Source organism: Arachis ipaensis, chromosome B3 (assembly GCF_059453495.1).
Source record: "Arachis ipaensis isolate K30076 ecotype BB chromosome B3, ASM5945349v1, whole genome shotgun sequence".
In the NCBI taxonomy this organism is placed as follows: Eukaryota; Viridiplantae; Streptophyta; class Magnoliopsida; order Fabales; family Fabaceae; genus Arachis; species Arachis ipaensis.
In genome coordinates, this window is record NC_142438.1 from 30,209,260 (window position 1) to 30,225,015 (window position 15,756).

The 15,756-nt window shown below is 36.7% G+C and overlaps 1 protein-coding gene across 1 annotated transcript; it reads left to right on the top strand.

Annotated features, from left to right (window-relative positions):
• The first annotated feature begins 4,973 nt into the window (after nt 1-4,973).
• Nucleotides 4,974-15,338, top strand: LOC107630074 (P-loop containing nucleoside triphosphate hydrolases superfamily protein). Its single transcript, XM_016333105.2, has 9 exons — nt 4,974-5,596; nt 7,470-7,684; nt 10,204-10,354; nt 11,331-11,522; nt 12,123-12,285; nt 12,361-12,587; nt 13,411-13,590; nt 13,709-13,831; nt 14,873-15,338. Exons 1-9 carry the CDS (start codon nt 5,198-5,200, stop codon nt 15,164-15,166), a joined length of 1,944 nt encoding a protein of 647 aa, XP_016188591.1. The 5' UTR covers nt 4,974-5,197; the 3' UTR covers nt 15,167-15,338.
• Nucleotides 15,339-15,756: the final 418 nt, after the last annotated feature.

Consider the following 15,756-nt stretch of genomic DNA (forward strand, 5'->3'; position numbering starts at 1 on the left):
CTCACCTTGGAGGCTCGAGTATGGGCACAGATTATGTCTCATTACGTTTTTCTGAGCACTCACGAGTCCTCCTTCACTGCAGACATGGTTGTTCTACTATGGTGTATCCTTACAGACCAGCCTCTCAATTTACCAAGACACATCCGGAATGCTATGGGACACGTACAAATTGCGGGCAACCTACCTTTTCCCGCTTTGGTTTCAGATCTAGTCTCAGCAGCCGGAGTCTCCTACAGAGTTGGGGACACCAAGACCATGATTCTGCGGGATGATCAGTACGTCCCCAACGGGAAGTAGGGGTGTGCATGGGCCGGGTGAAACCGGGTTTGATGTGACCCAGACCCGGTCCGAAATATATACCGGGCCTATTTGTTAGACCCGAACTCGACCCTAGACCCGATGAAACCTATACACTTTCGGGCCACGATTATACCGGGTGAAAATCGGGCCGTTAATATTATATTACCTTGATACCTTTTTATAAGTTAGCATGTAAAAATATCCAAATTTCCAAGACTCCAACCATTATTTGACATGGTAAAATTCACTTAGAAAAATATAATAAGAACTAACTCTTCTCTAAAATTAAAGTATAACCATAATCAATACTAATATTGCCTAATAACACCAAATATTTAAATCAATACAAATAACACAAGATTATGCATTAGTCTAAAGTCTTATGCATTTTAAACATAAAATATTAACTTATAGTCTTATATATAATGACTAATAACACAAAATATTAAGGTTTACAATACTTAAATTTCACATAATAATAGCCATCATCCATCACTAATAACACAAAATATTAATTGTGTATGATGACCGGGCCACCGGGCCGATTTCGGGTGACCCGAGCTATGGCCCGGACTCGACCCGAAATAATGACCGAGTCTACTTTTGAGACCTATATCCGACCCTAGACCCGATGAAATCACATCAAATTAGCCCCTAAAGTGTTCGGGACCGGGCCGAGTCTTCGGGCCGGGCCGGGCCATGCACACCCCTAACGGGAAGTACATCAGACCTCCAGCAGCCACTATCAACCGGACCACAGAACCGGCGGAAGATATTCTTTCTCATTCCACATCACAAGAACCTTCAACAAATCAGCTACTCCTACAGATAATTCAAAGATTAGACCGACTAGACCGGCAGGGAAAGCAAAGAGAGCGCCGTAACAAGCATTGATTTACATACCTCAAGGAGCTGATTGTTGGTAACCACCCACCTGAAGAAGGCCCAGACACTCCGGACTCCACTTCATTTACCAGCATAGGGAGCCATGACGGCCCCAATTGTGGAGATGCTGCTACCAGCCCCCCTTTGTTCCTGACTGATGGCACCGAGGACGGTACCAAGCTTTAAGTGTGGGGAGGTCGGTCAGTACCTGACTTCCGGAAGTAATTTCTCTTTCTTAACATTAATAAGTTAATTTTATTTTGTTAGAATAGGATAAATTGCATAGTAATAGGTATTTGCATGCATGTTCTAATTGGTTGAAAAATAATAAGTTTTCTTTTCAAGACTCTATTTTGAAAAATTTCACTAATTTAAATCAAAACCTTTGTGTTAAAACCTGTTTGAAGACTATAAATTGGAACATAAATGATAGCTAAGAACACACAACCCGTGAGACTTGAGCTTAATTACATGGTTACATTATTTAACCATAATATTTTATTCTTGTGTGTTTGCTTCTCTATGATTGTAATCTATATTTTGTTCCATCCTATATGTCCAATGTTTAATGTGTTATATGCATGCATATGATTGAGGCCATTATTTGTCTATTAGCTCACTTATCCCAAATAGCCTACCCTTTCAATTACCTTTGTTAGCCACTTTGAGCCTTTTTATCCCCCTTGTTCTATATTTTACCACATCACTAGTTTTAAGCGTAAAAACAATTAAATACCCCAAATTGAATCTTTAGTTAGCTTAAGATGGAGATTGTGTGTCAATTAAGTGTGAGAAAATTGTGGGAACATGGATTAATAAGGGGATATGTCATGATAAAATATTGGAAATTTGGGTACCTACTCATGTGAAACTAGAAAAATAAAAAATCCACGAGCATTGATAATGTTATGTTTACCTTTTTCCTTTAAAAAAAATCCAAAAATATTCAATAATTAAATAAATAAATAAGGGGACAAAATTACCACAGTGCTAAGTTAAGTTAATGAAAAGATCAATGCATATGTGATACAAATTAAAAGAAGAGTTGATGCATGAGTATGTAATGCAAAAGTGGGAATTTTGGGTAGCTAGGCATGAACTTAAAAGTATGTAGAGTATGTATAGGTGAAGCTTAGGTTGATCAAGGATTCAATTTATAGCTCACTTAGCCATATGTGTACCCTTACCTTTACCTTGGCCCCATTACCACCTTGAAAAGACCTCATGATGTTTGCATTGATACATTGAATACTTGTTGATTGGGTAGGTGAAGAACAAAGTTTAGAAAGCATGACTAGGGAAGAGTAGAGTGATTACCCTATACACTTGAGTGATTAGAGTGCACCTATACTATCAGTGAGGGTTCAATGCTTGATTCTATGTTCCCTCCTTTCATGAGCTGTCTTCTTACAAGTTTACTTGTTTTTACTGTATAATTTGAATTAGTGAAATTTGAGTTATTTTTATCTTGAAGAACTTATTTATTTTTAATCAAGTAGGCAGAATCATCTCAACATATAGTTGCATTCATATATAGGTTGCATTGCATTACACGAGTCTTACTTTTCTCTGCTCATTTACTTTATCTCCTTGAGCTAAGCATGAGGACATGCTAATGTTTAAGTGTTGGGAGGTTGATAAACCACTATTTTATACTTTATCTTGTATTTAATTGAGTGGTTTCATCAAGTCTTTACCCACTTATTCATATGATTTGCATGATTTTACAATTCCTTCCTAGTTTTGTTCTATGGTTGAAAACTTGCTTCCTAGAGATCTTTAATTTGTATATTTCAACTCTTCTTTATACCATTCGATGCCGTGATCCGTGTGTTAAGTGTTTCAGGCTTCATAGGGCAGGAATGGCTTAGAGAATGGAAAGGAAGTTTACAAAAATGGAAGGAACACAAGAAACTAAGGAGATAACCAGCGAGCATCGACGCACACACATGGCTAACGCGAGCGCGCGATATGAAGAAATTTGCAGCGACATGTGCACGTGCCTGACGCATACGCGTGGATTGGAGTTCTGTAAGATGACGCGTGCACGTGCCTGACGCGTACGCGTGACAAGAAAATTCGCCAAATGACGCGCACGCGTGACATGCGCGATCTGCAGAAATAACAGAAAACGTTGGGGGCGATTTCGGGCCGAGTTTTGACCCAGCTTTTGGCCCAAAAATACAGACTAAAGCCAGGGAACATGCAGAGACTCAACACAAATTCTCATTAGGATAGTTTTTAGTTTTAGATCTGAATCTAGAAAGAAATTACCCTCCCTCTAGGTTTTCTTTACATTCATAGTTTCATACTTTTATGCTTTGCTTTGGATATTGAAGAGTCATCACATCCGTTGAAGATACTATTCTAGTTTGTTTTCTTACTTCCTATTTATTTATTCCATATTCTTAATTCTTGTTTAGATTTACAATTGGATTATTTTCATGGATTGTAAATGCAAAGAGTACTTTTCCTTTAATTAAATTTCAGATTCTTATTTTATTTAATTTATCATGTCTTCTTCTTATACTTCTATGAGCGTTATATTCATTTCAATGGAGTAGAATTCCCACTTGACATGGGGGTTGATTAAGAGGAGACACTTGAGTTGGAATGCTCAAGTTATTAGTTAAATTGGAAGTTGTTGGCTAATTCTGTATTTACTAATGCTAGACCTTCCCAAGGGAGAGGACTAGGATTTGCGAATAAGAGTTAACTCAATCACTTGACTTTCCTTTATTTAGTAAAGGTTAACTAAGTGAAAACAACAACATTTTTACACTACACTTGAGAGAATTCCAACAAGGATAGAACTTCCAATTAATCATTCCCACAGTCAATGCTTTTTAATTAGAATATATATTTCTCTTTTAAATTACAATTGTTTATTTTCTATTACTCAACTCTCAAATTTCTCGGAAAACTCCTGATTAATAACTTAGCACCCTTTCTAGCAACTCGTTGGGAGACGACTTGGGACTCATACTCTCAGTATTTTTATTCTAAACTTTTGTGACAACCTTTCTAAATTGATGAGGCAGATTTTTGCTGGTTAAGAGCTATACTCGTAATGCTGTTCTTATATTATAATCTCTTAATTGGTCTAATCTCCGTCGTCAAGGAGCTTATAGAGAAGTTAAAAAAAAATAACTTCTCTCATAATACAACTACTTTTTATCAGATTTCTATAAAATAAACACTTTTAAAATTAAAAATCCAAATACAAAATAACTTATTTATAAGTTACTTTTAATATAGTTATTTATTATATAAATTATTTTTTTAAAAAGAGCTTAATTAGACTGTTTAGTCAAACTGAGCCTAAACACTTTGTTTGGATGTAAAATGAAAAATGGATGGAAAGAAAATGAGAGGAAAGAAAATAGAAAGAAAAATGAAGAGAAAATGAAAGAAAAGAAAGTAAAAAAGAATTTTCTTTTTGTTTGGATGGAAAGAAAAATAAGAAGAGAGAAAATCATACCTAAATGAAATTATATTAATACCATTTATAAATTATAATATACTAATGTTATAATGACAAATTTGTAATTTTACCTATTTTTTCACTCCAATCTAAATTTTCTTCTCAATTTTAAAAAAAAAATTAACATGAACCCCACATATACTGTTATATTTTTCATTTATTTTTTTTCATCCAAACAATAAAAATTAATTTTTCCATCTATTTTCTTTTCCTTTATTTTTTTTTCCTCCAAATTCTTCTAAACCAAACAAAGTGAAAATGATAATCCATGAATTTAAGGAACCAATAATTTACAATTTACTCCGTTTCCTTCTCTTCAACATTCATCTCCAATTCATTTCCATTCGAAACGGATATTCTGATAGATTCCGTTTCATTTCCGTTGGCTTTCTTCCCTCTTAACATCCAACCATCCTTCACCAGTTTCTCTTTCCCTTCTCTTCAACGTTCATCTCCCGCTTCCAAAAGGAAAAAAAAAAAATACTGACTTTCTGAAAACCAAGTTCGCTGTTCTTCCCGCCAAAGCAGATGCTCCTTCAGCTTAATCTTCTTCATCTTCCTTACTACCACCAACCTTCCCTTCCGAACTCGATAATCCTTAAACTCCTCACTCCACCAATTTCTTCTCTTCCTCAATCCTTCCCTCGAACCGGTTCCGGTCGGCGAGCGAGTCTTTCGGCTTGCCACAGTTTGGGTTCACCGGTTTTCTCGTTGCCGGAGGATGAGTTGGACGTGGAGCTGGGTCGGCTTCTGGCGCTGTTGCCGGAGGAGATGCGGCGGCGGGTCAGTGATCACCCGGAGCTGCACCAGCTGATGGAGGTGGTCATGGATTTGGGTCGGAAACCACTGGCTAGGTTTCCGTCCGGTGATTTCGTGATTTCGGAGTTTCCAATAACGGTTCAGGATATCGAGCACGCTACGGCACAGGTACGGTGCCCTCTTCCCACCCAACCCTCGTCTGTTTGAGATATTTCCGTTGGCTACGATTCTTTGTGCTTCTTTTAGTTTTGGGAGAGTGTTAGATACAGTTGGTTAGTTATAGAAATTATTAGTTAATAAAACTTATGAGTTTCACTGTAATTAGTTAGTTGGTTAGAGTTTGTTGTTGAATTAGATTTAGTGTTAGGAATCTGTCAAAGACTGCACTGCACTCTGTGGCATGTGCCTGATATGTATATATATATATATATATATATATATATATATATAGGGCAGCCTGAAGCTTAGTCCCTTAGTGAAAATTCATTTCCCGTATTAGTCTTATAAGTTTTTTGTTCGGAGATTATGTAGGGTGGAACTATATACGGAAGAAAGACTTAAGTTGAATGGATAAGATTAGGTGCAAAGTGCAAACTATAGAAGTAAGTGATGAAAATTAATTTATTTTTGAATTATAGAAAAATGGAAAATGAACAAATCTATGTTCGGTTCCTTTTGGGTTTCAGTGTTATTCGTTAGATGTGGATCAAATTAATCTGAAGGCATGTAATTATAAACTTTCAGTTTAGAAGAAAAAGGAAAGGAAAAGAAACAAATTTCATATGTATAATTTACTAAGTTTATATTTACTGTTATTTCTATGGATAGTTTCAGGCATATTTGATGTTAATTGCTAATGAAATCAATTAAGTGAAGTTATAGCATTGAAGGAAAAAAAATTGGATACAGCCTATTAAAGGCACACCAATTGGCTTCCAAATTCCGACGTAGGAAATTCATTTGGTTTGGTTCGAATTATTTAAAATTTTCTCTCAGTCTAAACCTTGAACACCCATAGATAATTTTGTAGGGGATTTAGATTCTCTAATTTTTCTTTAAATCTTGATCATAACCTAATCTATTAGAAAGAAAAATCCTGATCATGTCATATATCATATTTTGAAAGAAAAACACACAAATCACTTGTCTGTAGGTAATTCTTGGTCCCTTTACTGAAAAAATCATGTTTATAATCCGAACATGTCCATTGATGCTTTCATGTTGTTAAGCAAAAGAGGATTTGAATCCTTGTTCTGGACACTTCACATGAAGTGAGTGTGCTGTCATTGACGTTTTGCTGAAGCACGTATGAGCAATTAGCTAACAACAGGGAATCCTATTAGGTGCCACCAGTGCCTAGTTGTAGTTGGGTGTGTGGGAATATGATTAAAAAGTCCCACCTTCTAGAAGTTTTAATAACTCTCAATGCAACATAAAAGAACAATCCGGTCTTTTTTTGTCAGGTGGGTTGACATCATACCATTAATAATTGTGCTATATCATAAATTATGTGCATTTATAAAATTAAAATCTATGTTCTTTTCAATGGTTTCATCTGAGTTCTTTCTAGTTCTCACTCTTCCTCTACTTATTTTGGCTACCCTCCATCTGAAGTATTCTACTTAATTGGGCTTTTGTAGGTCTTCCTTTACTTATCCAATTCCACATCGTTATTTATCAAAAATTGATCTTATTCTCTTATTGGTTATTTTCTGTTCAACATGCAATTGTAAACATTATTTACAATTTAATAGTTTAATACATAATTTTCTTATCAATTTGAGTCATAACAACTCTAAATCTATCCAGGAGGAGAAGAATGTTATATAGGTTGCTTAGAAGCAAGGAAATTGGAAGTGTGAAACAATTTTCTTTTTCATTTGCCTATTTGGTTGAGAAGAATGTTGTCTAAGTTGCTTCGAAGTATGGAAGTATGAAAGTTTGAAAATAATTTTCTTTTTTATTTGGGCTAGGACCATAACTTCTAATTGATCTTGGAAAGCTGTAACTGTAACTGCCAATTCACATAACTATAATGCAGGTTGGTGATTTTGCTATTGATAATCGAGCTGGAATCAGTAGGACTTTACACCGGATTAGTGCTATCAGAAACCGTAAGGGGGCAATCATTGGCCTAACTTGTCGAGTTGGCAGGGCAATTTCTGGGAGTGCTAAATTGTTGCAAGATTTGGTTCAAGATGGGGCTTCTTTGTTGCTTATTGGGCCTCCTGGAGTAGGAAAAACTACAATTATTAGGTGAGTGATTCCTTTATTTTATGGTAAAAGTATATGAATGGAAGTGATGTCCCTGAAGTGTGCTATTTTGATGCTTCCTTCCACTTCTTGCTGGATGTGTGAATATTCTAGATGCTAATTTGGGGATGGCAATGGGGCAGCACGGGCAGATATTTGATTACCTATACGGCTATACCTACCTTGAACACCCACACATCGCCCTACTCCCTGCCCCATTCTGTTCCATACCCAAACCGGCGAGTATAAACCTGTTTCACTCTGCCCGGAACAAGACCCCTAGATAGATTTACAAACATCTATAACATGATGATTAAAAAATTGAAGAATTAATCAATAAAGTTCCCAATATGATTAAGTTCTTAAAAAGCATAATTAAGCACAAATATAATCCAAATTGTTCACAACACATAGAATAAAGATAGTCTCACAACAGATCAAAATAGCTTTAAAATATCAATATAATCTTAAGAGGTAAATACTAAATCGATACTCAAAAAGATTCCGACGCTAAAATACTGAAAATAGTATTTGACTTTTGTTATTGACAAAATGGTCCCTGAAATATTTTAAAATTTGATAAGCCTGTCCCCGAGTTTGCCGGAGATGTTCTCCGAGCACCATGCTGACATAGCCATTGTGTTTTAATGACCTAGCAAAAACCCCCAACCTTGATCCTTCCCCTCCCCAAGCAAAAACCCCCAACCGTGATTTCCAAGCTTCTGTTTCCAAACCCTAGAGCATCAATGGCGGATCTCACAGGAAGGTGGCGGATCTCACAGGAAGGTAACAATGTCGGTCATTACGGGAACGAGGTTCGTGGCGAAGGTGGCGGAGGAAGGAGGGAAGGAAGAAGCGAGAACCGCCATGCTGTGCGGCGTTGAGACCTTAATCTTGCGGTCGAGGCTGTCGGCGTCGAGGTGGTCGTCGTCATTGTCCACGGTCGTGGTGAGGTACTCGTAACCATAGCATTTCGTGATTTATTGTTAAATCCACTTTGATTCTCTATGAACTAACAATTTTGGACCATTACCATGGTTAAAGCAAAGCTAGGCATAGGCAGTTTTAAATCTAGACGCAGCTGGCTGTCTCTGCACCCCTACCTCCTTTATCACTGACCAGTCATTTAGGGGCCTTAGCTGGTGATCTGGGCTGTTTCCCTCTCGACGATGAAGCTTATCCCCCGACGGCAATGGCGATGACGGAGGTGGCGGGCAGGAAGGGGAGGATGTGGGTGGAGAGCCAGGAGTGTGCAGCGGAGATGTCGGAGCTGATGTTGCGATGCGAGAGTTCTCGAGGGAGACAATGAGGTCAATGGCGGTGTTGGGGAAAGCTTGGAGGATTTCAGTGTCATAGATCTTAACCTTGTTGATGAGTGTTGACTGAAGAAGCTTTGCTACTTTCTTTGGTGATGGAAGGTTGTTACCCAGCGTGAATAGTTAATGCCCACTCCCGAAACTGAAACTGGAACCATGAGCAGTGTCAAAAGCAGCAACACGGTGGGGAGGGGGAGGGGGAAGGGGGAGTGCGTTGGGGAGGGGAAGGATTAGGGTTGGGGTTTTTGCCAGGTTATTAAAACACGGTGGCCACATCAGCATCGTGCTCACTGGAGATGTGCTCCGTCGAGCTCGGGAGCACACTTGTCAAATTTTAAAATATTCCAGGAACTATTTTGTCAATAACAAAAAACAGGTACTATTTTGTCAACGACAAAATATTTCGGATACCGATTTGGTATTTACCTCTAATGCTAAACTAAAGGAAGCTTAAATTCATCACAACACAAGAAAATTCACCAACTTTGTTAATCCTTTTCAGACATTCATTCATGGGTATTTAGTTGGAGCAATCTTTGTCTTTGAACACCTTCAAAAGTATCTGTAATTATTCATAAAGTACATAAATTAGAATCTAAAATAATCAACGTCTCCAAAAAAATGCTTTTAAAATTATGCAAAATGAAGTAATGGATCTTCAATATATATATATATATATATATATATATATATGAGAAGATGGCCATTACCCATACTCACCTCATACTCAAATAGGAACAAGTGGGTTTTATCCAAACTCGCCTAAAAAATCCAGTCAACTGTTGAATAACTGACCCGAATAGAGTGGGTTGGGTCAGGTCAAGTCCGCGCGAATTGCCTTCCCTTGCTGGAAATGATACATTTCGAAGTACACACGTTACTATAGTATATAAAGATACGCTGGTTTTAGTTTTTCATAACTAATTTGGAAGTAGAAAATCATGCGCCTGACTTTTGCAATTTGCTGTTTTCCATTCCTTTGTGATCGTGATATCTTTTCATCTAACAAAAATAAGTACATGAAATTTTTGTTTATGCTAATGCTTTAATTATGTACTTATGGACTTCATAGAATAAGGGCATTGTCGGCAATGTATACTTGGCTAATGTTTCTCTGATGATACATTTTTTATATTGTTTTTCTATTGGTGTGCCTTACTTCCTGATTCAAGTTGGAAATATTTGTATTTTATTCTATATACACAGGGAAATAGCTCGGATGTTAGCAAATGATTATAAGAAGCGTGTGATGATAGTTGACACCTCCAATGAGATTGGTGGTGATGGGGATATACCACATGCTGGAATAGGCAGTGCTCGACGTATGCAAGTCCCCAACGCTGATATGCAACATAAGGTAATGGCTGTGCTAAAGGTTAACCTGTTGCTTATTTTGTGGATAGTTTGTGTAACTGTATTATCTCTCTATTTTCAATGATTCAGTGGTGACTGAGAATGAATACCTTGGGGAGGGATTGCAGGTTATTCTGACCAGATAGTTAGGCTTTTCAAATTATTATCGAATGATTTAATGAGATTAGATTGTCATTTTAAATATAACTACCTATACATTTCCACTCCAGATTCTCTTGTTTCATACTTATACAATGATATTTGATTTATTATGGAAATCAGCTGAAAATTTGATCTGGTAGGTTCAGATTTTACTTGGGTAAAATTTTAATTCTGTTGCATTTGAGCGTATACCAGTTTTATGAATTAAAAAAGGCATCCCGGTGCAAAGCATCCGGCTTGCGCAGAGTTCGGCAAACGGCTGCATCCAAAGGACATAATGTAGGTAGTGCAACTTGATGGGTGGCTGATTCCATAGCTTGAACCTAACTTGAGGTCATACATAAATAACTGGATTGTTGTTCCAAGCTTTCCTTCACCAATTTTACTCATTGTGATTTAATATTTACCTTTCGTCGAGTAATAGTTGGGATAGATACAACTCTAGAAGTAAATTTTCCATCATTAAACTATGAACCAATTACCAAAATTTTCATTTTAGGCTACCACTCCTAAACATAAACCTCATTGTTTCTCAAGATTTATTTAAAGGTTAATTTATTCCATATTACCTTTCTCTTGACTCACATTTTACATCAATTATCAAAACACACTAGATATATTTCCAGACCATGTAATGTGTAAGAGATATTCTTTTTCTTTTTTTCTTTTTTTTTTCCGCCGGGGGGGGGGGGGTAGTAACAATAAAACAGAATAGTTGATGAAAGTCGTCATTCTCTTGGTGGTGTTTCTGATTCTCTATCCCTTGAATTTTTTTATCTTCCTCTCACCCGATTTTTGGTGCCTATTGTATTGTTCAGGTATTAATAGAAGCAGTTGAAAACCACATGCCACAAGTGATTGTAATAGATGAAATTGGTACAAAACTTGAAGCAATGGCTGCTAGTACTATCGCACAGCGTGGAATCCAGCTTGTTGCCACTGCTCATGGAGTCACAATTGAGAACCTAATAATGAATCCTTCATTAGAGATGCTAGTCGGAGGAGTACAGGTGAGGTATAATGCAACAACTACATCTAAAGAAAAATGACAAGTTGATTGTCATAACATTTGATATAGATTTAGTTTTTGAAATTGTGTGTGATCTAAGGTGACCATGCTCTTAAGGTGACACCCTCTTGAGTTCTTGTAGCTTTGAACAACATGGGAACATGTTCGGATCCAAAAATGGAACTTTGAATGTGAAACTAGGGTTAGTGTATTTTATATCTTTATAGGATGAGTAAATAGCCATTTTGGCACTTGAAAGATTCAGATTTTGACAAAACGGACCTCCACCATTTGTTTTTGACAAAATCTGCTCCATTTGACAAAATTACCTTATTGTTAACCCATCACTCTGCACGATTAGGCTATTTTTTCAAATGGAACAGATATTTGGAGGTTCACTCTGCACGATTAGCCAATTATTTGCTTTGTTGTCCTAAGAGCATGGGCTTTTGAGAGGAAATGGTCTGTGACTTGAAGTGTAGCCAAACAATCATGATGTTATATTTTTCTTCATCCTCCATGTCCTATTTACATGAGCAACTAAACCTACGGGCATACATTTATTCTTTTTGGTTACATCAGCTCTACTATCATTTTCTAGAGTGTGACACTGGGGGATGAAGAGGCCAGTCGCAGGGGTGTCCAGAAGACTGTGTTAGAGAGGAAAGGGCCATCAACATTTAGTTCTGGAGTGGAAATTATCTCCAAGACACAGCTGAGGATTCATCGTAGCCTTGAAGCAACTGTTGATGCTATTCTTTCTGGTAATTTTTCTTCATGGCAAAGTAATTGGTTGTGGATTGATTTATGACTCCATGCTATTTGTCTTGTTGGTATAGGTCGTCTTCCAAATGTTGAAGTGCGCAAAATGAAATCTCAAGAACAAGAGAATTCACCCAAGGGACCTGTTATTAACAGTTCTCCTAATGGCAACGTTATGTATGAAGATGCAGTAGAGCAGGCTGATGACCAAAATGATCAAAATGTATCTCCTTCTCAGTTGCCTAATGATGTGGTAGAGGATTCATGGGAACACAAAGTGCCACTTCGCCTGTTTTGTTATGGGGTAAGGCATCATTTTCCAACAGCTTTTACAATTCATGATATCAGATTTTTTTTTTTTTTTAATCTGTATAATTACATTGAGTTTGAAGTAGATGACAAGGATATTTGCACATATGAGATGCAACAAATTTGGTGGTTCAGTGTTTGCATCAGAAGAAACAAACTAAAATTTTCATTTCTCTGAACTTATTAAATATCTTCCCATGGTCAAATCTCCTAGTTAAGCCCTGCCTTGATGATTATCCAATGAACTTATTCATAATAACATGTTCTCTGCTATTGCGAGTAGTGATTATTTTTTTTTGACTATTGAGGAAAGAGATATGAAAGGAAACAGTGTCTTCCCATTCCATCTGAAAAGTAGATAGTTCTAAAATTATACATAACATATATTTACCATTATAATAACTTTTTCCTCCTCGTTAAAAGAGAGATCAATAGATAACAAGAAAAGGAAAGGTATTAGACTATTGAATGACGGAGGGATCCTACCTCTTAGAGAAATGAATAGATCACAAGAGTGACGATATTGAAAGACATAAAACTAGAAAAAGATATCTAACTGTTATCTACAACATTCTACCATTTAGGATTTGAATATGTGAAATATCTAACAAAATATCAGAAAGATAAACAAGAAACCCAATGAGGGAGATTGCATTCTTCTGTTTGATTGATGTAAAGAAACCAATGAAAACCAAAGCAATGAACAATGCATTTCTTTTTCATTTATGTTTTGTTATGTCCTATTTACGATGCATTTTTTTTTTCATTTTATGTTTTGTTATGTCCTATTTAACTTACAGAATGATCATTAATTATAGATTTTAGAGGCCACTGTTATGCAAGGGGTCAAACAGTTGAAAATGAATGATGCAGCCCTTCAATTGACTGATAATATTAGTGAGGCACATGCCTTACTTGCCTTGCAAGCAAAGCTTAAAAAGAATCCAAGGATCCAAGCTGCTGCTAAATCTCATGATATTCCTATATATGTAACAAAGGTAACAATTACCTAAAATTGCTATGTTATTATAAAATTGCTATATATGTAACAAAGGTAACAATTACCTAAAATTGCTATGTTAAATTTTTGCTTAACATTGTTTTCCCACTTTGTAGACAAGTTCATTGGAGCAAGTAACAAAAGCCATACAGGCATTAGTAGATGATCATGAAAATGGTTTAAAGGATTCTGTATCAATGGATAAGATTAAACTATCGGAGAAGATTGATGCTTTGGAGGTAAATATTGTAGTTTGATATAGTTCTCATTTCCAATACAACCCCCCCCCCCCCCTTCTCTTCCTTTTTTTTTCTCCTCATGCTGTAGGAAACAAGTAGCTTGACTCGGTTGATTGTCAAGTCGGATTTTATAATTATGGGCACTCCTCATTCTATATCACATACATATGAATATACAGTTTATTCTTGGGTTACCATCATGACTTCCCACAGCCCATAGATGGGTTCCTCTGTATCTACAAGTCAAATCACTTAAACAAGATAATCCATAACTTTTAAGGGTGTACATTACATGAAGGACAATTGCAATTTTCATTTCATTCTTTCCATTTGAGATTATGTCATAAATAATTCGTCTCTTAGGTGATAAGTAGGGTGTACACAGTTGGGTCATTGGTGTGTATGGTGCAGGTGGTATAGCGTATCATGGGGCTATTTTGGTGGATACTGTATTGAGAGGTCGTTCTGGTGCTGTTGGTGTCATGGTGGTTGCCGGTAGGTGGAAGGCTGGTCATGGCTTTTGGTGTTTGTTGATGAAGGAGCAACTGACAGTGAGGGCGGGCATGCTATGCAGGCAGGAGCACATGTGAAAAATATGAATAAAGTGAATGCTCAAAATTGTCAGTGACATTGTAGCAATAAAATTATCTTGGCATAAGTAGAGTAGGACTTTTATGGCTCTAGAGAAATACTAATAATTTACTGGTTTATGGTATAATAAATATTTTAGCCATGGGTGATGCAACTGAATGCCGGGTTGCAATACATGTGATAAGTATAGAAAATTGCCTAACGAGGCAATGATAGATGGAGCAGGATCACTGTAACTGGAGTGAAACTGATGGAAAATGTCGCATTGGGAACAATCAACTGAAACGGATTCCCATGGTAGCAATGACAACAAAATGCTGCTTATATGTGGCACACATTGAAAAATACCATTGCCCATTGATATCACATGATCTTTTACAACTGAAATTCGTTATATTTCAGTCAAATGGACTTGCAAATATCTGACACAATATCTTTTTCACCTTTCAGGAGGCAAGAATGGCTATCGAACATACTGTAATTCCTAAGGGAGAACCTGTGGATCTACTTCCAAGGACATCTCACATACTGTCACTTCAGCTGGACCTCATTCGTAAATACCAACTAGAAGCAAGGAGAATCGCTGGAGAGTCAGATGTACATTTGCGCATCCTTCCATCCCATTATATGACAGATGAAGAAGCAAAAACTGATGAAATATCTGAGTTTGATGATTTTGCTTCCAATGGCAGCGCCAATGGCTCACCATACAGCTTGGACAGATTGCCCCTTCTGCCTGAGTAAGTAGTATATGGGTTTGGTTAGTTGTATATATTGTATTCAATTATTCATACATACTTGAAAGATAAGAAATAATTTGAATACTGTGTTATTCACTTATTCTGAACTGTACGGGACCTCTACAATTTCTATACTAATTTGTAAATTATACATGTAAAATCATGTTTACAATAAATGGAGAAATACAGGAAATCCAGTATGATAATCTCACTTATTAACAGCCAATGAATCTGGTTTGGTTGTGTTGGTTGGTTGACATGGTGGCAAGAAAAGGTGCCAAGTCTTGGTGAAGTAAAAATATAGTTGGGAATTGAGAAGGAAAAATGGAGGGACGGCGGGCAGAGGTTCAGGAAAATCAGTGAAAGCTAGGGGGACGGAGAGGATGTGATTATGCTTCCAGATCGGAAACTCATGCCAGTTTGAATGAGAAGAGTAATCTGAATTATTGAATAACTTGTGTGTTACTCTAAACTGGACAGGATGTCTACAACTTAATACACACTAGGATTAGGCAGGAGACTAAGATAGCTATATATACTTTCATGAAGTATATAAATTAATTTAAGATTTAATAACTATAAAAATAAAAAATT

Coding starts and splice junctions, on each gene's coding strand:
- LOC107630074 (XM_016333105.2), top strand. CDS start 5,198: ATGCTCCTTCAGCTTAATCTTCTTCATCTTCCTTACTACCACCAACCT. Junction 7,685..10,203: donor GGAAAAACTACAATTATTAG/GTGAGTGATTCC, acceptor CTATATACACAG/GGAAATAGCTCGGATGTTAG. Junction 11,523..12,122: donor TGCTAGTCGGAGGAGTACAG/GTGAGGTATAAT, acceptor ATCATTTTCTAG/AGTGTGACACTGGGGGATGA.